This window comes from Durio zibethinus, chromosome 13, assembly GCF_047325235.1.
Source record: "Durio zibethinus cultivar Kanyao isolate XHJ-2024 chromosome 13, ASM4732523v1, whole genome shotgun sequence".
NCBI lineage: Eukaryota > Viridiplantae > Streptophyta > Magnoliopsida > Malvales > Malvaceae > Durio > Durio zibethinus.
Window position 1 is genome coordinate 3,103,847 of NC_143174.1, and position 26,345 is coordinate 3,130,191.

At 32.0% G+C, this 26,345-nt stretch overlaps 4 protein-coding genes, 1 long non-coding RNA gene and 1 pseudogene across 14 annotated transcripts; 5 read left to right on the plus strand and 1 right to left on the minus strand.

The window, feature by feature from the left end:
- Positions 1–751: 751 nt before the first annotated feature.
- Positions 752–1,691, plus strand: LOC111304373 (uncharacterized). Its single transcript, XM_022900922.2, has 2 exons — positions 752–929; positions 1,138–1,691. The coding sequence occupies exons 1-2, from the start codon at positions 800–802 to the stop codon at positions 1,533–1,535; spliced, it is 528 nt and encodes a 175-aa protein (XP_022756657.2). The 5' UTR covers positions 752–799; the 3' UTR covers positions 1,536–1,691.
- Positions 1,692–6,516: 4,825 nt separating this feature from the next.
- Positions 6,517–8,513, plus strand: LOC111303813 (NAC domain-containing protein 90-like). The gene is made up of 3 exons (XM_022900258.2): positions 6,517–7,459; positions 7,579–7,871; positions 7,972–8,513. The coding sequence occupies exons 1-3, from the start codon at positions 7,309–7,311 to the stop codon at positions 8,254–8,256; spliced, it is 729 nt and encodes a 242-aa protein (XP_022755993.2). The 5' UTR covers positions 6,517–7,308; the 3' UTR covers positions 8,257–8,513.
- Positions 7,545–13,430, minus strand: LOC149515235 (uncharacterized). 5 transcript variants are annotated; one of them, XR_016327034.1, is made up of 5 exons: positions 13,180–13,320; positions 11,081–11,195; positions 9,399–9,468; positions 8,503–8,547; positions 7,545–8,252 (listed from the first exon to the last, which is right to left on the minus strand). It is a non-coding gene; the product is annotated as an uncharacterized LOC149515235 (long non-coding RNA). The 5 variants fall into 5 exon arrangements; XR_016327031.1 differs by lacking the exons at positions 7,545–8,252; positions 8,503–8,547 and adding an exon at positions 8,561–9,140 and having other exon boundaries at positions 13,180–13,227; positions 13,314–13,430; XR_016327033.1 differs by lacking the exons at positions 7,545–8,252; positions 8,503–8,547 and adding an exon at positions 8,561–9,140 and having other exon boundaries at positions 11,087–11,195.
- Positions 13,431–15,249: 1,819 nt separating this feature from the next.
- LOC111303816 (vesicle-associated membrane protein 714-like) lies at positions 15,250–18,702 on the plus strand. 5 transcript variants are annotated; one of them, XM_022900263.2, is made up of 4 exons: positions 15,250–15,670; positions 16,487–16,677; positions 17,154–17,317; positions 18,563–18,702. In XM_022900263.2, the coding sequence occupies exons 1-4, from the start codon at positions 15,454–15,456 to the stop codon at positions 18,642–18,644; spliced, it is 654 nt and encodes a 217-aa protein (XP_022755998.1). In that variant the 5' UTR covers positions 15,250–15,453; the 3' UTR covers positions 18,645–18,702. The 5 variants fall into 5 exon arrangements, with proteins under 5 accessions (XP_022755998.1, XP_089598811.1, XP_022755996.1 ...); XM_089742685.1 differs by lacking the exon at positions 18,563–18,702 and adding an exon at positions 17,922–18,462; XM_022900261.2 differs by lacking the exon at positions 18,563–18,702 and adding an exon at positions 17,945–18,462.
- A 436-nt stretch (positions 18,703–19,138) lies between these two features.
- Positions 19,139–20,718, plus strand: LOC111303814 (capsanthin/capsorubin synthase, chromoplastic-like; annotated as a pseudogene).
- Positions 20,719–21,735: 1,017 nt separating this feature from the next.
- LOC111303815 (mitochondrial fission protein ELM1) lies at positions 21,736–26,303 on the plus strand. 2 transcript variants are annotated; one of them, XM_089742682.1, is made up of 10 exons: positions 21,736–22,037; positions 22,260–22,483; positions 22,846–22,942; positions 23,477–23,626; positions 23,750–23,876; positions 24,429–24,541; positions 24,640–24,703; positions 24,783–24,876; positions 24,997–25,105; positions 26,163–26,303. In XM_089742682.1, the coding sequence occupies exons 1-10, from the start codon at positions 21,855–21,857 to the stop codon at positions 26,184–26,186; spliced, it is 1,185 nt and encodes a 394-aa protein (XP_089598808.1). In that variant the 5' UTR covers positions 21,736–21,854; the 3' UTR covers positions 26,187–26,303. The 2 variants fall into 2 exon arrangements, with proteins under 2 accessions (XP_089598808.1, XP_022755995.2); XM_022900260.2 differs by lacking the exon at positions 26,163–26,303 and adding an exon at positions 25,334–25,714 and having other exon boundaries at positions 21,742–22,037.
- The last annotated feature ends 42 nt before the right edge of the window (positions 26,304–26,345 follow it).

Here is a 26,345-nt window from a genome sequence, read left to right on the forward strand (position 1 = left end):
GAGATTATGGGAAAAGCATAATTTTCTTCATAGTAAACCATGATCAATGATTCCCAAAGATGACAATTTAGCAGTTTAATTTTGAAATTTTAGTATTTTTTTGCAAAGTACTCCTAAATTAAATAGTTGGGAATGATGGATTTAATTTATTATATAGGATAGAGAAATGCCAATCTTTTGGGCCAACCATGACTCAATAGATCTTCCCATGTATTGAAAGAGAAAACAAATTAAAGTCAATTACTATTATTGGAGAAGTATTTAATTACTTTAAAATTAGAATTTAACTGGATTAATTTATAAAATGATTCTTAAAATGTGATATTTAATAGATTTAAAATTCAAGCACCTGTAATTTTTTTTATTCTCAAACTGTAATTTTTTTTTTTTTGTAAAAAGAATACTTCCTATTAAATTAGAATGGTGTTGGAATGATATTTTTATAAAAAAAACAAAATCATTAATCAACTCTCTAAATATATATATATATATATATATATATTTATATTTATATTTATATTTATATTTATATGAAAGTGATGATGATAAATTGAAGATATTTTGGATTCACTTATTGATTAATATAAATCTGTAAATTTTCATTTGTTAATATTAAAGCTAACGGCCTTCCTCGTGCTAGTTCGTTACTGCAGTAAATTAACACCAACAACCAAACTCAGGCTTTGGTTCTTTCATTAAATATGGTCTAGCTAATTCAACAACCTAGTATTTATAGAGCTGCAAATGTATGCCATCTTCCATAACTCATATACTGAAATTTGTTTGGTATTTGCTTGCCATGGCACTTCATTCATCGATCACTACACTCTTCTTCCTGTTGGCTCTTGCCAGGATTCAGCTCTCAACATGCCAAGTTCTGAAGGGCAAAATCTCCTGCCTTGGCTGCAGTCGTGGTTATGACTTCTCAGGTTCTGTCTAGACTCTACATATATAAAAACTTTACTAAAAAAGTTCCAATTAACTGGTTTTTCACTTTTTCTCAACTTCTTACACTATTTTGATGGCAGTGCAAATTGTAATCTTAGATGTGTACCTCCTTTGAGTTGTTTAACTATTGTCTCTGGGTAGGCAAATTGCCAGTTCCTGTTTGTATTAATCATATTTTTGCTGATTCAGGCATTAAGGTAGCAGTGAAGTGTGCTCAAGTGAAAAAATTAGCCACATCAACCACAGAAGAAAATGGTTCTTTCAAGGTTGAGCTTCCGAAAGACACCTCAAAGACTCCAACGCCTCTGAACTGTCTTGCCAAGCTCCTTGGTGGTCCGAACCAGCTCTATGCTTGGAAGAAAAACCTGGTATCAAAGGTTGTCAAGGCCCATGAACTAAACTCCTACACGATCTCCACTCCACTTGCCTTCTCAACTTCATGCCCTTTGGCTTCCAAAGATGCTAAATGCGGAGCTCCAAACGAGAATGGTTCATCTAAGACTGTTGATCTGCCACTACCCCCAGAGTGGGGACTTGCCCCATCTAGCTATTATGTTCCTTTCATCCCCATCATCGGTATCCCTTGAGCATCTCAGTGCTTTACAGTTTGCTCTTTATGTAATAATTAATATCATAAGTTAGGTGTTGCAAGATTTTAAGTAATTTCTGTTAATCATGTGTATTATGAGTGGAGGGATGGCTGTAATCTTTGTTTGCAATACAAATTATTGCGGTTTCAATAATTCTTGAAGCATTTCATTTTACCTTTTTGCTCCTTAAATATAGGACATGCCCAAGGGTCCAAGCTCAAACATGTTATAAAGATGTGAAATGGTCCCATGGCCCATGGCAAGTTGCATTTCTCTTTTTGGAATTGTGAGATCAAACAGTCAAGAGATTAATTCAGGGCACAAACATATCAGAAAGAAAAGTACGTGGACATCAGAGAACAAGAACCTTCGAACCCAGAGCATTTGTCTTTGCTTCTATAATTGAATTAAAATCTCAAAAATGACAATGATATTTCAAAGTTCTAATACCATTCCGTGGAAAGCAACCTGAGGCACAAAAATGGAAGCAATGAAGCTTTTTCTGCAGGGTAATTAGACATTTGCAGGCTTCCGTAAAGAGAAGCGAAATTGATCATGATGGCAGAAACTTTGAAGGGAACATTAGAAGAACAAATTTTAATTGATGACTCTGATGTTCCTGATTGGCTTTTGACGGGGATCCTTCAACGGCTGCCAGTTAAACAAATTTTCTTGTTCAAATGCTTCTCCAGGTGATGGTCTCTACAATGGAACCTTCTTTTCTGTTACTTGTTCGAAGTAAGAATTCATCCATCTAGCATGATAGATGCCGTATTGCTCTGAAACAATTCCAGGATTTCCCATTGTTAGGATTTTCATTAAACTTCCTTCTTTCTGAACAGGATTGCCCAATAAAGATCCTGGCATTTAATGTGGTTCGTTGTTATGATCCGAAAGCTTTTACTGGCAAAAAAATTACATCTGCAATCCACTTATCAGGCAAGGGATTGCTCTCCCCAAACCTCCCCAAGCCTTACAATCAGTTGCAATTGGTTTCATTAGCAAAGATGACAGCTACAACGTGGTTCGGATCCCAACAGCTGATGGCCCATCCAACATTTTACAATTGGAAATTTTCTCTTCCGAGACAGGCCAATGGCACACAGCCCTGTTCCCAACTATTACATCAATACAGATGGTCCAATTGTGCATTACAATGATTGTTTACATTGGCTAGAGCTTCGCCACAGCAAAATCATTATATACAATCCTGACGAAGAAACCATCCAACTCCACCTGATAAACTTGCCTAATGGCAAGAGAGTGAGAACCTATCACTCCAGGGGGTGACATTTTTGTTACTTTGAGGTAACTGTAACTGATACTTGTCGAGGATAGCGCAATTTATGCATATGGTTACCTTCAGACTATGATGCTCAAGAATGGTATTTGGGGTACGGGGTTAGATTTTCTGAATCTTGGTCAGGTCACGATGAACTCAACAAATTTATACCCAAGGATAATTTCTACATCTTCCCTCTGGCTCCTCACCCTCATGGTTTTGACGTAGTCTAATTGTCTGGGTTATGGAGGTTGCCTGGTTTCCTACAGCCTTCAGACAAGAAAACTAGTTCGTGTAATCTCTAACCCAATTGTGAGAAAACTATAACACCATAATTAAACAAGGAGATTGACATATCTTTTTGGATGATCATGATGAATTTGCATAAGCAAAATTATCCTTAGAGTGATTAGGTCTTCTTCTTTGTTTTTTTCTAACCAGCGCATTTAATTGAGTAATTATCTTTATTTGAAGAGAAGAAGATATTTTAATCTAATTAATTAAAAATTCCTAAAAATTCTCGTCAAAAGTTTATTGGATCAAAGATTTACATAATTATCAAATCACATTGATTTAGTAAAATATATAAAATTCATATTTAAGTAATTTCATACTTATTTTATATTAAAACTAAATTTATCAAATGATTTTATTATAAAATCACAAAATACTGCTTCAAGTAAAAGGTTATCAAACAGATAAAATTTAAATTTAATTATAAATAATATATTAAAATTGTAAAATATATTTAAAATTTGATTATAACAAATGACTAATTCAAAAAAAAAATCATTTACAAAAAACAAAAATAATTTTTTTTAAAAAAATGAAATCTAATTATGAAAAACTCTGACAAGTACTTTAGTGAGCTTCTACTCTCATCAATTGTTTGCTTTTGAATTACCTATCAAACTTTATCCCAATTCATTCCTACAATCATTTTTAAAAAATATCATCTCATAAATTTAATAGATAAAATTTAATATTTATAATATTTTTCTATAATAAGTTTTTTTATTAAAAAAATATTATTTACTGAAAATTATTATTATAAATAAAAAATTAATTAATTTTAAAAATATTTTGGAGATAATTTTTTGTAATTTACATTAATTTAACAAATTAATTAATTAAAAAGTCAATGACTACTTTGTCTGTGGCAAATCCAAAACTTGGGACCCCGAAGAAGGGTCTGCCTAATTTGCTGTCGTATGGTATTAGGCAAGCCTTACGAGGGTGGAAATCAAATTAGTCAAGAAAAAAAACAATCAAAGCTCCAACTCTAAAGGAAAAAAAAACAGCAATTTGCAGCTACGGTTAAAAACAGAAGTGTGAACGACTCCTCCACGTGGATATATAAAAAAACAATATTTTGAAGAGGTAAAACACTCCCAAAAAAAAAAAAAACCTTAAAGTCAAGCGTGGATTATAGTTTGAAAATAACTTTTTGATAATATTTAATATAAAATGATAATTTAAAAAATGATATATGATAATTAAATTATTATATTTGATAATTATTTAATGATTTTTTATGATAATAATTTTGAATTATCGAAAATTAGATCATTACTTTATAAGATGATTTAATTTTCATATAAAATGATAAAAAAATTTTATTACTGGAGTAAAGTGATATATATAAAATTAATAATAGTTAAAATTATTCATTTAATAAGCAAATTAAAAATTTATTTAATCTTAAAATTAATTATTATTATTTTAAATTGTAATTTTTATATTTTTAAATTAATATTCATTATAACAAGTTCAAAATATTTTTTGTGATTTTTTGTGATTTTTTTAATTTATTTATAATATAATTTTTTAATTTTAATATATTAGTTTTATTTTCTAATTCAAATATTATTTTATATAATTTAGACTATAAAACTAGTTTATTATCAATAAATAAATTTTAATTTAATAATTTAATTATATTTATTATGAAGCAAATAAAATATTAATAATATTTTATATATAAATTACTATATTTAAATAATTTTGAAATCATTAATTTATTTAACTATTATAATGTGCATGATTATTTTGGTATAATATTTGATTTTTAGTAATACAAAATACTTTAATATTTAATTACTAAGAATTAATGATTTTTAATTAAATAAAGTGATTTCAGATCATGAGTGATAAAAACATTTTAGTAATAAAATCATCTCAATGATTAAAATATAATAATGATATTAAAAATAATACCAAACATTGATTCTACTCAAATTTAAATTATTAAAAAAATATTTTTAAAATTAATTTTAATTTAAGACTTGAGAACATGAGGTGAATATGTAACAATAGAGTTTATAATTTTAAATTCAATTCAAACATTAATCAGTTGATAATATTGGTTTAACTATTAATTATTCGCTTCAATTGTTAGGTTAATAAATATGTATATATATATATATTTTATATATTTAGAGTAAAATATATCTCGATTTTTAAGTTTTAAATATAATTCAATTTAGATTTATTAGTTTAAAAATAGACATCTTGCCCCAAAACTTTTCAATTAATAGAACATTAAGATCTTTTTATCAGTTAACTTTGTTAAAAAATTCATTAAAAGATCATTTTATCCTTGAAAAATCAATATACCTAAATACTCACATAAAATAATTATTTATAATAATAATATATTTTTCTTAAAATATATAAAAACGATTTTTAAATGCAATATATAAAAATAAAATTCACAATTATAAATAACATTTTTTCAGCAAATTTTTTTTTCTTATTATATGTTACATGTTCTTATAGGTGCAATATATAAAAATGAAATTCACAATCATAAATAACATTTTTTTTCAACCAAGTATTCTTCCTTATTATATTACATGTTATTATTATAACATTTTTTTCTTATTATAATTTGAATTTTACTTTTATATATTGCACCTAAAAATATTTTTTATATATTATTAATATATTTTAAGAAAAAAATTGTTATTATAAATAATTATTTTATGTGAGTATTTACTTATTATATGTTACACATTCTTTTTATAACATTTATTTTATTTACAATTCACAATTATAAGTAACATTTCTTTCAATCAAATATTTTTTTTATTATATGTTACATGTTCTTATTATAAGTTCGAAATTTGTTTTTATATATTACACTTAAAAATCTCTTTTATATATTATTAATATATTTTTAAAAAAAATTATTATTATTAATTATTTTACGTGAGTATTTAAGAATATTGATTTTTAAAAAATAAAATAATATTTTAATGAGCTTTTGACAAAGTTAATTAATAGAAGGATCTTAGTGTTTTATTAATTAAAAAGTTTTTAGACAAAATATCCGTTTTTCAATCTAGTGAATTTGAATTAAATTATGTTTAAAACTCAAGGGTATTACTGTATTTTACTCTTATATTTAATATCTTTAAGAATATTCTGATCAGAAGAATATGCTGCAGCTGAAATGTTTTGGTTCTTCACCCAAATTTAAAGGGATAATTTAGTATTTATCAGATTTTTAATTGTGATCAAAATTTAAATTCTCACATCTTCAATTATAAAAAATAGACAGCTTCGGCACGTTGACCGTATTAACACACCATATGGACTAATTACATCTTTGCGTGTATCCAGCTTATCTTTGACTCAGAGCGTTGGCCAGAAAAAATCTATAATTCAGCCCCTCATCTTTTATTTCATCAACTAAACACTAAAAATTTGTCAAACTAATTCGACCAATGTCAATCTATTGTTAATTTCCTGTTGATAGATTTTAATCTATGCCGTTATAGATACTAATTGTTTATCATTATCTTTAATCAGAGCTGATTAGATTATTAAATAAGAAAATTTAAGGACTCGATTGAACTAACAATGTTGAAGGACTGAATTAGATGCATGAGTGAAGTCTGGAGGCTCAATTGGAATTTATCCTTCATTATCCACTAAAAAAAGAGGAACATAGAGTTATCAGAACAAAGTTGAGGGACTTGATTGAATAATAGACAACAGAGAAGCAAAATTACCTAGCTACCACGGCACAAAGTAGAGCCAATTATCACAGGCACAGCAGCAACTTGTGACAAGTTAATAAAAAATCAATCAGATGAACAGCGTAGATTGATCAGCTGAACGGGTGTAGGTAAGATACCGTGCAGCCGATATACAGGGAAAAAAGAAAAGTGAGGCTGACTGGTTCAACATTAGATTTCATTGGATGGAAACTTGGATTGGGACAAGTGAAGCAATACTATAGGAAGGATAAAACGACATTCTCTTCATTACATAACCGCGTGGTAGTTTCCACTAATCCTATAGCAAACACAAATTTTCCAATTTCACTCGGCAAAAGCTCACCCGTCCTTTGCATGTACATGCCTATTTAAACCTCCTTCACATGGAGCTCATTCAAAGGCAAAAAAAAAAAAAAAAAAACACAAGACAAAAAGCATAAAAACTCAAGAGCAACATATATATCTATATAGGTACATACCAAAAATGGAGGTCGCGATGGGTTTTCGCTTCTTTCCGACGGAAGAAGAGTTGGTTTCCTTCTACCTACGCAACCAGTTAGAAGGCAAGAGACAAGACATGCACCTTGTTATCCCAGTCGTCAACATTTATGATGTAGAACCATGGGAACTTCCACGTACAATTTTCTTCACTGTTCATTACAACATGATTGCTATATATGTTAAGAATGCTTTAAAAAGAATGCTATAGTAAGTCGCCTGTTTTGATTTTTTTTTTTTTTTGAAATGTTTGCAGAACTTGCTGGGGAGTGTTGTAAAGGAGACTCTGAGCAATGGTTCTACTTTACACCAAGACAAGAGAGGGAAGCTCATGGAGGGAGACCTAACCGCACTACGACTTCTGGATACTGGAAGGCAACAGGGTCTCCCAGCTATGTCTACTCCTCAGATGACCGAGTGATAGGAATGAAGAAAACCATGGTTTTTTATAACGGAAAAGCTCCTTCTGGGAGGAAAACAAAATGGAAGATGAATGAATATAAAGCCATAGAAGCAGTAGCCAACTCATCTGCTGCTGTTACTCCTAAGGTGAACACATATATAGTCATAGTTCTTTGGGCATAAAGCTAGATTTGAAGTTCTTCAGTTTTCTAATCATCAGTTGCTTGTTTACCATTTCTTAATGTAGTTGAGACACGAATTCAGTTTGTGTCGAGTCTACGTTGTATCAGGCAGCTTTCGGGCATTTGATAGACGCCCACCAGAAGATGTGTCACGAGGAAGACAACTTCATAACAGGGCTGCAACATCTTCTGAGAGAGCTACAATGATGGAGATAACAAGCTCCTCAGGTACATCAAATTCTGGAGGAAACCACTCAGATCACCCAGAAGCCAGTGAGGATGATATTTGGCAGATGGTTAATGATCTGCCAGAACCTCCCTTAGGATGGGAACAAATGAACAGGACCTGAGTTAAGCAATATTAGTAGGTAACCAGCCCTTTATGTGGCATGATTGAATTGTACCACAAGCAAAACCTAACTTTAGAATGTAGAAGAATTTCTTCTTCCCACTTGTAGGCCAAGGGAACGTAGCAAATAAGCAAGATCTAAAGAGATCATTCTACGTAAAATAGGATTAATTTTTTGAAATCCCACGTTTTTGTAAAGATATCTGTAACTGCTATTTGGTTTTAATCAGTTGGAAGATGTACTCACCATTATTCCTCTGCCGAACGTCCATTGTAAAACTCAACACAGAACCTAACAGCCGGCAGTCAATAAAAACAAAATAATTAAAACAAAATGATGAATATAACATTTTGAAAATATGAAAAAGTTCGAAGAAAAACTACCAGACCAACAGTCAATTCATTAGAAAAATAATAACAATTGTGAAGGACAAACAAGAAAAGATGTAGTCAGCCTGTCTGCTTATTGATTCTATAAACATCTTCGTTGGGTCATGATCATGCATGCCTGTATGCCACTAGGGAGTTGGAACACGTCATAATCAAATATCCATGCAGACCTTTGCTACTATCTTGTAAACTAAACGCAACATACAAATAACAAAAAGATTACCAGCAATCTTTTGTAAATGGAGTGCCGTCAACCATCTATTCATTTTTTTCCTTCTCCTAGGTTCCAAATACAAAGTTGATAGTACAGATATTTACAAGAGGAAACTAGCTTTAAAGAATCAAAACTAGACCAGCTGCTATGCTGGCTATCAAACTACTGTACAATATGCAACAAGATTGATAATAAAATGAAGCTTGAGGCCTGAATCGACCAAAAGTACTCTGCCCAACAAAACATGATCCACGCTCCATCTCATAAGCAGAAGCCAACTTCTACAAAATTGTTATAGCATATCAATATATTGAAAAGGCTCTGCTAGCTGGAAGTCTTTAGTTTTTTGTTAATACAACAGCACAAAGAAGCCATAAAATAAAAATATAAGATCATCCCAACTCAAGTTTTATGGTTGATTTGTTTTACAGATTAAGAATTCAAGATTATCAATCAGCTCAATCTACAATTCAAGTCTAACAAAGGATATTACAGAGTCAGAAAGAATTCTGGATCATCCCAGGTTAGGAGGGCTCAACCTCGAAAAATCTTCACAAGTTCCCTTGTCAGACTCTACTCCATGGAGTTGATGACAGCTCATCTCCAACGCTGTTTCAAGAGGGCAATCCAGGAATTTCAAAGTTAGCTTCAGCAAAAGTTGAAAAAAAAAATTATCATTCTCAAAACTTCAATGGTTACTTATACAATAAGTACTAATAGTCAATGCTCCACTCAATCCACATTGAACTCAGTGGTGTTCCTTGCATATTTTATATACCAAGAACTGAAAATAGAATTTAAAAATCATGAACAAATGACTGGATTTATGACAAAAAAGAAAAGCAAAAAAGGAATTTCACTTACATAGGACGAAAGGACCACTATTCATAGTATGGAATTCAACATATTTGAAAATGAATCCAGGAACAAATTTTCTTCAAATTTTTTGACCTTTGCTCTTCATTGGACAATCAAAGAAGTTATATAGAGTAGAAAGCAGTTTCTTTTGTTAACATCATGTAAAAGCTAGAAGAAAATTACATTCTTCTCCTAAACATGTGAAAGCTTCAATTTGATGGTTTACATTCCTTTGAAGACCTGGGTTTGTCAACACAGTTGAATTAGAAGAATGGATCACAAAAATATCAGTTGCAGTTTCCTTTCAGTGCACGCAAAACTCATAGGATGGTGCCATATTTTGAGCTAAAAGTGGCTATACATCATCATCGATTATCCTTTCTTCATGGCCCAACAAGATGCAACAAATAACTCTTAGGAAGTTTTGAAGGAATCATTGCTGCCTGTCACCACCTTTGTGGGCTTTTCTTTCATACAGGACCTTTTCATGAAATATTTGCCTTATGCCTTATCTTTACTTCCATATACAAATATTAACATCCAATTAATGAGTAATGAACCTCATAGAAGTGGTTTTGTTTCACCAGTAGTTACTGCTCTTCCTCTTTGTATCAGCAGCAAGCATATAAAGCAAACAATAGCTAACCAAAAAAAAAAAGCAATGCATGAAAATGCCAGAATAAGAAACCTTATCCCTAGTAGCATATTTTATCTGTCCTATAATCTAACATCAATTTCTCCTTAGAAAATGCTTCTTTCTTATCCATTTGGTTATCAATGAGTTAAAGTTATGTATCCAATTCATGGATTTCTTTTCCTCATAGAAATTCTTATTATTACTTATTTTGCCTTTCCAAAAAGATTTTCTACTTATCTTCAAAAACATATTTCAATGCAATTGTTTGCATTTGTCCTCATGGTTATAGCTGAGCACTTGGTGGCTTTTCAACCAATATGGACTTAATATTTATTGAAACTAGCATACTGAAATATAGACCAAAATAACCATAAGTAGATATGATCTCATAAGTTTCCTCCTCTTGGCCTAGATTCCTAATCTTAATTAGTATGTTCATTTTCTGAGATGACTTATTTTTATTTGTTTGGGGAAGGGCTATATCCGACCAATTTTCAAAATTTCAGCCATGATATGAAAAGAGTGAATAGAACATGACAAGAATCAGATTTCCAAATATTAAACAAGTGGTAAGGGCACAACATGTGATCTAACCCTTAAAATAAAGGCCATTCTTTTCTCTTTGAACAGTTAAGAGGGAAATAAAATTAGCAAAAGACAAAACAAAGAGGAAGATAAGTGTAGGAAATCTATTTCATGCAGGATGGCAAGGAAATTTGGAAGTACGGGTACACTGGATTCTTTGCATGTCAGAGAAATAGCCCATGAAATTTATGATCCTCATTGAGGTCAACTGGCTATGGAAGCTTTCAAATTGCATTGCATCTCAACTTTCCCTTTCCTGCATTTATTATATTTTTCATCATATTAATCAATATGAAATAATCAAAGTCACTTATCCAAAAAAAAAATAAATAAATAAAGAAATAATCAAAGCCAAACTATACAATTTTCCAATAATCAAGCAATAGGCCCTTGAGCTGCATGAATTTTGAGACTCATATAAAACTCATAGCATTACTTAAGAAACTGTTCCTCATTGGCAGATTCTAGCCAACATGTATAACTGAGCTAAGTGTCACAATTTGCATAATTAGCATACTGTACAATTGCATACATTTTTATATCTATATGTCCATGTCATCAGCTCCTTTTCTCTACTTACATAACGCTAAACCATCGGGCAAACTTTTAAACCTGCCAGAAACATTCTAGATATAACACTGAAATCATATGGAAGGTTACCTCTACTTCCTGTATAAGCTCACTTTTGAAATTCATCACCACTGACATGGTCTGTCTAAAAAATGCCATATGATCTGGCTATGAGTTTCAGTGTTCGCATGTTCATTTCGTCATTATGAGGTTAACATGTCATCTAAAGTTTTTGTAGTCTACTACTAACACCTTCATGCTCATTGATCCCTGCTTCTACTTTTCTCAGGGAGCACAAAGAAGCAATAGCTTTGACTTTGTCCTAAATACTACCAGCAAAATGAGTTTCCTTTCAAGAGAAAATGAGAGATCAACTGTGTTCAAGTAGTTCTTCTACTATGCAAAAGTGTGTTCCACCACTTCTACTCTGTTAAAATATAGACAAGAGCAGATAACACCATTGTATGTCAGAGATTATAAGACAGTGAGTTAAATTGGAAAATATATGAAACATTAACAAATTCGAAAATTTCATTCTTTTCACTTCTTGTGCCTCAGGAGCTCAAGTGATTTAGTTTCTGAACTCCCAACAACCTATGGCTCTTGTCTTCTCCTCTCTTATGAACCAGTTGTAACCACAATACATCTTCTGGCATCAGCTTATTGTTAAAAAGAATAGCTCCATAAGATGCACCAAATAACTTCCTTTTAGTCAATTAAAAAGAAATAACTTAAGTCCAAAACAATACAAGGCAAACCTTTATTTAGATTTGGTCTTTATGATATTAAAAACAGCTTATTCGAGGGTATTCGATTAGCTGCGACAGATCCTTAATTCCTTAAAGACAGGATACTACCGAACCATTCTAAATGGTTTAAAATATATTAAAAGATGCCACAAAAATGAGAGGAAATTTAACCTAATAAGGAACTTTTCACTGAATTAATCAAAAGTCAGAATCACATTTCACCAAAGTCAACTCTGTTTGACTGATGAACAAATTTGGCATTGAAACATTTCCGTGATGATAAGACCACACCTATAACCTACATTCTTTCTTTTTTACTCTTCTTAACTATATCGGAGAGATGACTTCCATTACTAATAATCAAGTATTTAAACAATAGATCAAAATTTTAACCAAAAAAGAACCAATTATATTTGTCAATTATGCAACATTAAACCCACAAATTCCACATCAGCCCATCCGCGTTCTCATTTTGTTCCCATTGAGTGGAGCAAGCACCATGATTATCAGACAAAGAACACCTTCCCAAACAAAAGAAATTGATCTTCGTAGATTCATTGGTTCCAACTTCCAAGTTCCAGCCTTTGCTTTTGTCTTGAAATATGTCTGGTTTTCAAAACCAATTCCGTAAAATACGCTCATCAAGTGAAGACATCTATTAGCTTCTCCTATTCATTCTGTCTCACAAACAATTTTACATGAAAAACTACAGTCCATACAAGTATGAAACACAAACATTGAAACTCATGAGAATGATATAAAGCACCCTCATTAAACATTTATAAATCAAAAAGAAAGAAAGAAATAAAGAAACCCAGATTTATTTAAGTCTAAACAAACCCAAAATATGATCAAAAGAAAATGAAATTCATATTATACTTGTAATGACAATTTGGTAGACAAAGTAAGTAAAGAGCTTACCTTGGATTGTGTTTTTCCATTTTCCTTGCGGCATTTGTAAAGCAGAATCTAAAAGCAATCGAAAAAGAAAGTGAGAGAGAGACAAAGTCTGCTAAATCGTACAGTAAAGAAACATTGTATGGTTTTAACATTACTTTTGCTACTTAGCTGTCTGCTTTGTGCTCTTTGCCATGTACGTCAGTTGACGAGTTAAGACAATTCTTTCCACTCTGATTCTATCAAGTTGTGGAATTTTTTTAATTTTATGTTTTCTTTTTTTTTTTTTTAATTTATGAGTGTATGTCCATTTTTAAAATTAAAAATGACAAATAAAATGTTTTTCTTTATTTTTGTATATTTTATTAAACTTCTATAGAATAACTATAATTCAGTTAATTATCATGATATTTGAGATTTAAATGCATTTAATATTTTAACATATATTAAAAGTTATATATTATATGTAAGAATAACATGATAATGGTATATCAAATTTAATTTATTTAAATTGAATTTGATATCTATCATCTAAGTTTTATGAAAAATATAATAAAATATAAATCCATAAATTATTATATGCTAACACCATTTAATTTAATTTATACCATTTAATTATAGAGAAGATAATATAACCTAAATCCAACGATATCTTACTTGATTTGGTTGTTTAGGATTGATTTTTTTTTTTTTTAAATTGAGTATTAGATTGGGTCAGGTTGAGTAATATTAAAAAAAAAAAATTCAGAGTCGGATCAATGTTGGATTTTAGACAAATCCGACTCGATATATAAAAAATTATTTTTAATTATTTATTTAATTTTATATTTATTTATATATTTTTATATATATTTAATTTATATTTATAATAAAAAATAAATATTTTAAATTTTAAAAATAATATTTTATTAATTTAAGGTTAAATTTGATCAGATATAATTTCATATAATATCGGATCGAATCGGATTCAGATATAAAAATAAAAAAATCATCAAATAAGGTCGAATTCAGATTTTATATATATAAAATCGAGTCAGATTTGTGACGAGTAAAAATCCGTTCCGATCCAACTCATTGCCATCACTATTTAACTATCATAATATTTTTCTTGTGATTTTTGATTCAACATCTAAAATAAAAAAAAAAAATCTACAAACATCAATACATATTACTATTGAATATTTTAATTTTTACCCACTTTTATTAATTCAATAATTTTTAAATTCAAAAAATATTATTATTATTAAATTTAAAAAATACCAAATATAAAAATTTCAAAACAAATATAAATCAAAATGCTCATTCAACACCAATTTATCATAAAATTAACATAAAAATTGTACTTATAAAAATCAAAATCCAATCCATCCAGAACAATTAAAACTCAAAAACCTACCAATACAACAAATTTTTAATTCAACATTCATCATCGATATGAAAGAAATACCAAATATAAGAACTCCAAAAAAAAAATTAATATCCATCTAATCACAATTTACTACAAAATTAATATAAAAAAATTTTAAATGTCTAATTACAAAATAACTAATGTCATTTAAAATTACCACTGGAATCAATTTAAATTAGTTGTAATATATAAATTATAAATATAAATATATTATCATAAAAATAAAAAATATTAATTACCCTAAACCTTAATTATAATTTAAAAATATATTAAAAACACATATTTTAAACTATATATATTTCCGTACTAGACACATGTAGTAGCATCTAAATAGGTTTGAAAAGTAAATTATTTTCTTTTAATTTTTTTAAATGTGAAAAACTATTAAAAAATCATGTAATTATTCTTTTCTTGTAAGAAACTTCAATGTTTTGTTTTTCAATATCATACAAAATAGTTTTTATAATATAAATTTAATAATTAAAAACTATAATACTAAAATTTCATTAATTTTGGCTCCTTTGTCTTTGATTATAGCTTTTTATTTATAGTATTTATTTTCTTAAAAGTTTATATGAATAAAAAAAAAAGCCATAAAAGAAAAATCATTGAAAAAAAATAAAAATGTAATAATATCAATTTTAACTTAATTGGTTATTTATAATCCCCTGTTTGGCTCAACTCCCGAACAAAGTTCAAAACTTAACCCAAAAAACGGCCGTGGACTTTCCGGTACGCAAAATTCCCTGTTTGGCTGTACTGCCAAACAAAGTTCAAAACTAGCCCCCAAAAATCTCCCATCCCAAACCCATCGCTGTATCGCCCTTCGATGCCGCTTTCGCCGTCCAACTAGCGTCGAAGCCAAGAATAAAAAAAAAGAAAAAAAATTTATGGCGATTCTTTACGCGGTGGTGGCTCGAGGCACGGTGGTTCTGGCGGAGTTCAGCGCCGTGACCGGGAACACCGGTGCGGTGGCACGACGGATCCTGGAGAAACTTCCGGAGAACGCCGATTCGAGAATCTGCTTCTCTCAGGATCGTTATATCTTTCATATACTTAGATCCGATGGCCTCAGCTTCCTCTGTATGGCTAATGATACCTTTGGAAGTACGTTTCTTTCACTTCATTTACATCTCTTTTTTTTGTTATATCGGAAATTTTATGAGTTTAAATCTTTAGGTCGATAATTGAAGTAGGCAAAGAGATTTTGTATTCCTTCTTTAAGGGTTTAGGGATTTAAAGTCTAAGATTTGATATGTATGCTTCATTTTATTTTCTTTTTTAGTATTTATATCTTGCTTTATTGTAGAATTACCAAGGTAATTTTCCTTTAATTTAGCATTGATTTTAGAATAATGCATAGGATTTAGGAAAATTCAAGGATTTATTTGGTAGAGATTCATCGGCATGAGAGTGTTAAGTTTTGTTGCTTAATTGGTAGGTAAGGGATCATAAATTTCCAACACCTTAGGCTCATTTTAGATACATTTAACGTAATCAACAGTTTCCATCTGAAGCTTAAACAATCTATGTTCCTTTAAAAATTGACAAACTCCTTTTTAGTTGTTTGAGCACTTTTCTTAGTCCTTTTTTCCACAATTTAGATATAATGTAGTATATTATTCTATTTTATTTTATCTTATTTTTGTTTCATTAAAGTTCTAATTATTTTTGTATCGTATCACGATCGTTCTTCTACGTTAAGCTTGGGAGCAGTTTCATTACCATGGATTACTTAACTGTTGTGTTGTTGTCTACTATTTAATGGCTAGTGTTTTTATTTATTTTTTGTTGAATTTTATCATGTCAAAAATGGATATTCATTTGTATACAGATTTATCTTCTTGCTGGATTGGTTATGTTTCCTTTTCTGTAAAAGGATTATCATCACGAGTCACCATTCATTATCGTGTCTCAATGCAGGGAGAATTCCATTTTCATACTTGGAGGATATTCACATGAGGTTCATGAAAAACTATGGCAGAGTGGCTCATTACGCACCGGCATATGCAATGAATGATGAGTTCTCACGGGTGCTGCATCAACAAATGGAGTTTTTCTCTAGTAATCCTAGTGCAGACACTCTCAATCGTGTTAGAGGTGAAGTGGGTGAGGCAAGTATCTTGCATTAGCTGAAACGTTTTTTTTTTTTAAAGTTACATCTGCTGGAACTTCATTTTTTTTTCATCTTTTGAATTTTCTTGACCATTTTTTTATCTTATACCTGTCCTGATGTGCTGATGGGTGCTGTAGATTGTTGCAAAATTACTAGCTCTTTGTTCGTGTAAGTCAATTACCTTTGTATTTTTGACTATGTACTTCCTAGGCAATAGTTGTCATTGTGTAATGTCTTTGAAATTCAAATCTTTAGCCCTGATGGAGTGTGGAGGTTTTTCAACTTGGCAAATAATCTACTAATTTAGTCTAGTGTTAGCCAGTTTTTAAGGAGAAAACACCATGGATTGCTCAGCATCTCTTCAAAAAAATGTTTGTGCTCATTATTGTCTCTATTGATGTCATTTTTGTTAGTTGAATGGCATATCAAGTGAAGAATGTGACCTGACTTTGTGATTTTTATTTAATTTTTCAGATACGCACAATTATGGTGGAAAACATTGAGAAAATACTAGAGAGAGGCGACAGGATTGAGCTTCTTGTTGACAAAACTGCGACAATGCAAGATGGTGCATTCCACTTCAAGAAACAGTCTAAACGCCTTCGTCGAGCTCTTTGGATGAAAAATGCCAAACTCTTGTGAGTATATCTAGTATTTTATCCCTTATTTTGTTTTATGGAAATATAAGTAAATGAACCAGTTATGAATCCTCTATTATCTATAATCTTGGAGCAAGAACCTGAATGATGGCTGCCTATCTCAAGGAAGGGAACTGGTGGGGGAAAGATAGAGAGACATAGAACATAGCAAAAGGAAAAACCTATTGTTGTGGATCTGCAGAACAATGAACATAAGAGAGAGAGAGAGAGAGAGGTGGCTAGATGTAAATATGCTTTTGAGATCTATTTATAGCTAAGGTTTTTGTTCTGCCACTGAGCTTGAGCAACTTGTGCTGAATTAGGATTAATGAAATGTTGAAGCTTCGAATACTTCTAATTCATGTACCATGTAGAAAGACCACTTATAAAGGGATAACATGACAAATTGAGGAAAACATTGCATTGATGTTTGATTATTTATGAAGAACTTTTTTTGTGTAATGTCAGGTGGAGTTGTCACTGATTTTGTCCATCTTCTTAGACTACTTATGGGAAAACTTGTCAGACTGCACTTTTTTCTTGTTTTCTTATCATCCATGCATGTGAATATCTAATTACATGAATCATTTTAATTTGATGTTAGAGTTGTTAATGTTCACATCTTAGGCGAATGTTCAAATCCACATGGGGAAACTTACACATGTATGTGGACAGGGCCCTGTTGACTTGCTTGATTGTTCTGTTACTATACATAATAATTGCCGTTTGCTGTGGTGGCATCACTCTACCTTCATGCAGATCCTGAGTGGCAGTCTTATTGGTTCAAATTTCTGCTGAGATATGCATTTATCTTCAAGATTATATGTGCAAGTTTGTCCCTAGGAGCCTCCTTGGTTTCCCATTCGTCGTTTCGATGTATATTTGGAAACATAGTGTCTATACTGCTCAAGGTTGCAAAAAGATATGTATATTTCACTGCTGTTGCTGCACATCACCTATATATTTATCTTGGAAGAATGAGTTGCCATTAGTTGTTGCGGATCTTTTTTGTATTATGCAAATGCATTGAATTTCGAATCTATTATTTGTTGTTTGGGGGTTTCATGAAAACTGCTTGTTTGTAACTTCATAATGTTGTCTGCTTCTTCACAAAATCATCCGTTCATCATTTTCGTTCTGGTGTATTTATATTTGTCCTTTTCTTTACTCCTCTCTCACATAGCTGGAATGATCGAAATTAATCGACTATTTTAATGTATGTATTGCAATTTGCAATAATGTTAGGTATCTAAGCGGAATCCAGGACAAGGAGCTGGTGGTGCCAAGTGATAATCATTTCCTTCCCACACTGAACTGGACAATCTAGGGAATAATACCAAAAAAAAGCATAGTTTTTTGCCTCCCCACCTCCCCAATAAAGTACAAAAGCCTTGAACCAAGTATAAAAAAACATCAGTGGCTGGGTCCTACTTGCCTAAATCATTAGATAATTGCTTTTCCTTCCTACTTATCTAACTATATGCCCTGAAAATTGTTTAACCCATCCAGCCTATGTAAGTGGCATTTATAACGGGTCCAAAATGACAGAGTTCACATGGATAGCCAAATTTCTCTCAAATGCCACGAAAACCAAATCAACAGACGATTAAGTAATCATTCCGTGGTTGGTGGACTGAGTTACAGTTTCTGAAAATGGACTGTGAAATTACCAGTCAATTTCCATTAGGTAGTGAAACCTGTTAGAAACAAAAGCATCTTTCTAGCCTTTGATTTTCCTGGATTCCTTTCTGTCTGTATCTCCTTTTCCAATCAATAAAAGTGTTGTCCGCTTCCTTTGGTAGAAAGACTTCTCTTCAGACCATGGGAACCCTTGTTAGGCCATTTTCATCGGCTTTTGCAACCAGGAAGGATCAACTATTCTTCCCTTCATCAACAACTTCATTTTCTTCTGCAAAACCCCATTTAAGAACATCAAGAAAGACTCGCCATCAAATCAACTGTAGCAAGTTTGGTAACTTCCTTGACCTAAAACCAGAGTCAAAGCCCGAGTGGTTAGATTTTGATCTTTCTTGGTTTAGCCCTTCCGATCGGCCTTGCTTTGATGTGATCATTATTGGCACTGGCCCTGGTGGTCTCCGGCTCGCCGAGCAAGTCTCCCACTAGGGAGGAATAAAGGTATGCTGTGTTGATCCCTCGCCACTGTCTGTTTGGCCTAACAATTATGGAGTCTGGGTTGATGAGTTTAAGAGCTTGGGACTTGTAGATTGTTTAGACAAAATATGGCCTATGACTTGTGTGTATATTGATGATCACAAAACCAAGTATTTAGACCGGCCTTATGGTAGGGTCTCTAGGAAGGAACTTAAGACAAAGTGATTGGAGAATTGCATCTCAAATTCAGTTAAATTCCATAAATCTAAGGTTTGGCAAATGAAACACGAGGAATTCGAGTTTACTATCGAGTGTGATGATGGTAGCCAGCTTAAGGCAAGCTTAATTGTTGATGCTAGTGGTTTGGCTAGCAGTTTTATAGAGTATGATAAACCTAGGAATCATGGATATCATCAGATTGCTCATGGTATTTTGGCTGAGTTTGATAATCATCCATTTGAATTGGATAAGATGGTTCTTACGGATTGGAGAGATTCACATTTGGGAAATGAACCATATTTACGAGCTAACATTCAAAAATTCCTACTTTCCTATATGCGATGCCATTTGATTCAAGCTTAATATTTTTGGAAGAGACTTCTCTGGTTAGTCGGCCGGTGCTCTCTTATATGGAGATTAAGAGAAGGATGGTAGCAAGGCTAAGGCATTTAGGAATTAGAGTGAAAAAAGTGATAGAAGTTGAAAAGTGTTTGATCCCAATGGGTGGTCCTCTCCCTAGAATCCCTCAAAATGTGATGGCTATAGGTGGGATTTCTGGGGTAGTCCATCCTTCAACAGGGTACATGGTGGCTCGGACAATGGCTATAGCTCCAGTTGTGGCTGAAACTATTGCAGAATGTCTTGGTTCAACAAGAATAATTAGAGGAAGGGCACTGTACCATAAAGCATGGAATGGATTGTGGCCAATTGAGAAGAGATGTACAAGAGAATTTTGCTCTTTCGGTATGGAAACTCTGCTGAAGCTTGACTTAATGGGAACTAGGGGTTTCTTTCAAGCTTTCTTTGATCTGGATCCTTATTATTAGCGTGGCTTCCTCTCCTCAAGGCTCGCTCTCCCTGAACTTGCTTGTTTTAGCTTGTCTTTGTTTGTACATGCGTTGAATTCTTCCAGGTTTGACATTGTTTCAAAATGCCCTGTCCCTCTGGTTAGAATGTTGGGAAATCTAGCTCTAGAAACCATTTATCAGTGTGGGAAAATTTTTCTTTGGGGTCTTTCTGGTTCCTGTTTTCTGGCTTTCTTGCTTTTAATGAAGTGAAATTTGTAATAACCAATGCATTAATCTCATCAGGAAATTCCTGAAGATGCACCATCAGAATGTGACCCTGTCAAATGAGATTATTATGAAAAAAAAAATGCAAAAACCATTGGAAATCAAAGTCCTTCAACAAAGCTTCAATGGCCTTCAGATGACATTCATTGGTTGAGCCATAGCTTAGAGCAATGCCCTAAACCAAAAAAAAAAAAAAAAATCAAAAGTACAATTCTTTGCACTAAGTTTGATACAGTCATCTAATCACAATTATGAAGCTTATAAATCTTAGAGGATTTCTAATTCATTGATATGGAGTTCATATAAATTCATATAAAATTTGATGGATTTTACATAATTTATACAAATTATTATTGGAATCTAGATAATTGAAGCAAATGTAATAAAAATAATTGTATTTAATGACTTAATTTGTTCTTTTCTCACTTACTTTAAGGTTTTCTACATGAAATGTTGAAAAATTAACCTTCAACTATAGAAAGTGTTAAATGTTTTAGCACATCTAATATAACATGATTATTCAAAGATTTAACATAGTAATAAAAAAATTTCACTTAAATCCTGTACAATTTATTAAAAATAATTATTTTAATTTTGGTGATAGCCCCTCGTTTGAGATTTTCTTACAAAAAAACTTAGCTTAGCTAATATTTTTACGTCAAATATAAAAATTTAGTAATATTTTGAATATTGTAAGACCTACGGTCCATAGTATTCGTGAATTCGTTCTTTATGCGTAAAAAAATTTAGATAAGAGAAAGTTACCTCAATTCAAATTTAAGTTTAACAAAAACTTATGTTGAATTAATATTGTTAATAAAAAATAAAAAAAAATTGGATTTTTCTAAGAAAAGTTTTGTCAAGTTTTATTATCCGGTGTTTAAAATTTAAAATTTGCTAATCCTTTTGTAAAAGAAAAAACTTTATTGAAGAATAAAAGAGACTAACAAAAGAAAATTAAATTAAATTAAATTAAATTAAATTAAAAAAAAAGAAGTTAATAAAACAATAAGGAAACTGCCTGACCACTTGCAGTTGCCAAAGCCATCTTCTACTTTTCTTTTTCTTCTTCTTCAATCACTCGATTTCCATTTTTTGAATTTTAGAATTTGGGTTTTTCACTCCAAAATTCCATGAGACCAATTCGTCTTCCGGAACCTCCCGGCCCCACCATGGGGATGCCGGAGATTTTCGAAGGTGGCGCGCACAGCGTTATCAGACGCGCAGTCGTCATCGGAAACGGCTCCCCTGGATCCGAGAACCAGAGTATCGGGTTGGTCCGAGCTCTCGGATTATCCGACAAGCATGTTCTTTACGTAAGTCCAAATTCAACCACCCCTCAAAAAAATCATTTTTTTTACTGAATTAGCTTTTTTGCTGTATTAATTTCTAGGTTACTTTCTTGCTATTGGTTAATTGTTACCATAAAATTTTCAAATGATTATTGGAAAATATTTGCTTTTATGCTGATATTTAGAATTAATCTCAAAATGATTACTGTATGATTAAGTGATCATCCATTATACTGATATATACAGCGAGTTACGAGGCCTAGAGGAGGAATAAATGAGTGGCTTCATTGGCTCCCAATTAGTCTTCACAAAAAGTTGGATTATCTCATCCGGCTGATTCAAATTTACTCCCGAGGAAAGAAACTTGTGCCTTTACCTTTAGAAAATGGTGGTGGTAGTGTTGGCTTGGCATCTGTTTTAGAAGCTGATGTGAAGCAGATTGTAACCATGGCACGCCAGACTTATGAAAAGTACTTTCTTTTTCAAAATTTAGCTATTGAAAAATTCTTCTATTTATCAAGTCTGGATAGCTTTTCATGAAACGTATGCCTGCATTTTGTTTGTTTGAATGATATTGCAGTAGTTGTTTTTAATTAGCTTAGTCACAGTTTAAAGCCATTGCATCTCATGAAAGATTTAGTCTACCTTCTTATATTTTGGATAGATGAATGTCATGGGACTGGAATTCACACCCTAATGATAACGAATAGTGGTATTTTATCATTTTCTTGATAATTTAAATGCAAGTTTAACAATTAAAGTATAAAATTTGGCATCTTTTGTTGGATTATTTCGTTTGGGTACTTATTGAAATGATTTGATAAATGTTTAGGGATGGTCCTTTGTTGGTTGTTGCATCTGGCAGAGACACCATTTCTATTGCAAGTTCAATAAAACGTTTAGCCTCTGAGAATGTTTTTGTCATTCAGGTATGTAGTGGACCTTAACTTTGTTTCAACTTACACATTCTGTATTGCCCCTTCTTTATTTCTATTATGGTTATGCCCAGCAAATAGGAATATAAATTCTACCTGCTCCATTATGGTGATGTAGTCAATGTATCGTATCTTTATTGATACATTGCTAGGCTTTTTAGAATGAACTTAGTATGAGCTTACTAGAAATAATGAAGATTGAAAATTGCATTATTCAAAAGACTTGTGCTTAAGAAACTACTGCCCTATGTTTTATTGTTGAAAAAGCCACTTTAAGTTTTTATTTGGAAAACTCTCTCTCTCTCTCTCTCTCATCTTGTATTCATGTAGTATCTACTACCTATCTTTCTCTCCCTCTCTCTCACTTGTGCTGGTGCAATCCTTAATTGCTTTTGATCTTGTAGCCTAACGTCAGTTAAATCTTTTGTTACATATTGTGGTTAAACTCTTTGGCATTTTTCCATAGTATGACAACGTTATTCAATTATATATCTAAATATCAGTTTTTTCAATTTCTTTAAATGGCAGATACAACACCCTAGGTCACAATTGAATAGGTTTGATTTGGTAATCACCCCTCGTCACGACTTCTATCCTTTAACTCCTCAAGCACAAGAGCAGGTTCCTCGGTTTCTTCACAGGTGGATTACTCCACGTGAACCTCCTGATAGGCATGTGGTATGTAGTGTGAGTCTATATTACTAAATTTTAGTTACCTGATATTAGGAACCCTGGCTTTGGTTGAATTACTAGTTTCTGTCTATTACTGAAGGTAGGCTTGTTTTCAACTTTTTGCATCAGGTACTCACTTTGGGAGCTCTACATCAAATTGATTCTGCTGCAGTCCGCAGTGCAGCTGTTGGATGGCATGATGAGTTTGCACCTCTGCCAAAGCCCTTACTGGTGGTTAACATTGGCTGGCCGACAAGTAACTTTTTATGTTGCCTTGAGACTATGTTTTATATAGCCCATAGGAATTTACTCTTGATTACTGATGTCATGTCTGCCTGCCACTATGCTCGGAGATTGTTATTATATCTTATGGATATGGACAAGGGGTTTGTGTGATTATATCTTATGCATATTATATTGACAACTCTTATTGTTGGTTAGGGATCTTTAGCTTTTATGATTGCCACCTACTTAACAAATAATGCATCCATTGCTGTCATACTTGGTCTTTCATCCTCATTTTTTTTGCTAATATATATATATATATATATATAAACAATTCCATTCTTAATATTTATATGGTTGTAATACTTCGTAAACTTCCCTTATGATGTAGCATTTTTGAATCTTGATAAAGGAATGACTTGGAGAAGGGCCTCATTTCTCTTAACCTTAAATAACTATCTGAATTTTTGGTAGTTAGGTACTTGAATGAAGATTATTTTTCTTTTCATTCTGTTATTGCTCTTGTCCTTATGCCTAAGTTTAATATATTTTTGTTTTGTCTGCTGACTGAAATTCTTTGCAGGCCACTGTCGATATGGTGCAGATCTTGCAAAGCAGTTAACTGCTTCTCTTCTCAGTATCCTCACAAACTGTGGGACTGTCCGGATATCTTTCTCCAGTAGGACACCTGAAAAGGTTTTAATAAATAACAATTTTCACTCGTAATTTTTTTCTTACTTTTCTTCTATGATGACTAATTTTATTTAGTTTTTACCTGTCAATTTTGCCAATAGGTATCAAAAGTCATTGTTAAAAAACTTGCAGATAATCCAAAAGTTTACATCTGGGATGGTCAAGGTATATTCTGTCAATTAAATTTAATTTACAAGTGAAATATAGAACATCTTTAATGGGTCTTTAATATGACAATCTTCAGAACCAAATCCACATATGGGGCATTTAGCTTGGGCGGATGCTTTTGTTATCACAGCAGATTCAGTCAGTCTGATAAGTGAGGCTTGCAGTACTGGGTATGGTGGAGAAAAACTTTATCTTTCTTTACTAATGTTCTAGAACATTTTGAATTTCTGAGATGTTTATTTTATTCAGTGAAATACCAAGTTATCTTTCATTATGTTGGTTTCATGCAGGAAACCTGTCTATATTATGGGAGGTGAGCATTGTAAATGGAAATTATTAGACTTCCATAAATCATTGAGGGAACGAGGAATGGTTCGGCCATTTACAGGTTCTGAAGATGTAAGTAAATATTCAATGGCATGTTTTCATTTTTCTTTTGTTGCATCCCTTTCTTTTGACTTCATTTCCTAAGACTGGATATAGTCATATTTCACCTGACCAGCAGACTGAACTTCACCTAATTCCTAACATATTCTGTTCTTTCCACCATTATAACTTGGGTAGATGAAGTAATGAAGTTCCTTTGGGATTTAATTATATGGATTATTTCCTTTGGTTGTCTTTTAGATTGCAGAAAGCTGGAGCTATCCACCCCTCAATGACACAGCAGAAGCAGCAAGTCAGGTGCGTGAAGCACTTGCTGAGCGTGGGTGGAGGGTTCGACCATAATGAGGGTGTTGATAATTGTAGTTGTAAACAGTATTGATTTCCATCTTCTTTGATAGTTGAAGCCTTTAAAATGGGATTTGTTGAACAACATATAGGAACACTGGCTTCAAATTCATTCTTTCCCCATCGGGGATTTTCAAATATGATGCATGTAGAATAAAGCCTTAGCTATTTAAAGCGGCTTGTACAGTATGAAGAGAGGGCAGGCATATTTCTTTTTTGTATCGGTACTGAAATCCCACTTCAAGGCTGGGTATGGTAAATGTTTTGTCTCAAAAATCTCTCTCTTTCTCTCTCTCTCTCTCTATATATATATATATATTGTAAATTAAACTGATTGAGTTTGATTTACAAACCTGTACAACCGATCTGATGAAATGAAATTTGACCATTAGTCATGCCAACATGTCTCTATTGTATTTGGTTGCTCAAGAACAATCCCAGTTCCTCACTTTTATCTACTTGAAATGACCATGAAATCAATCTCATTTTAAGCTGTTGGAAAAGGAAAGAAATCATTTCTCTGTAGACTGCTTAGAAACCATTAATATAGTCTGTGCTGCCATTCTGTTGAGATTTTGAGGCTAAATATTGCTATGGAATTGCATTATCACACTCAAGACGGTTCTGTTTCTGTGTGTAGGATAGAATGTGTTTATGAACTCCCTGGTCACAAACTTACCAATTTAGACAACTTAGACAACTTAGACTACATTTTTGGTTTCAGGTATTCGAGAGCAATGCTGAGTGATGAAATACTATTTTCAAGAATAAGAATTACGTAGTGGAAACCAGGTTTTATGCTGGTTCTTTATTCATGTATGATCTCAGCAGTAAGGGGATGAAAACATTTGAAACAGTTCCACTCGGTGAACGTCAGGCATACAACCACTCCCTGGAAGTGATTGGG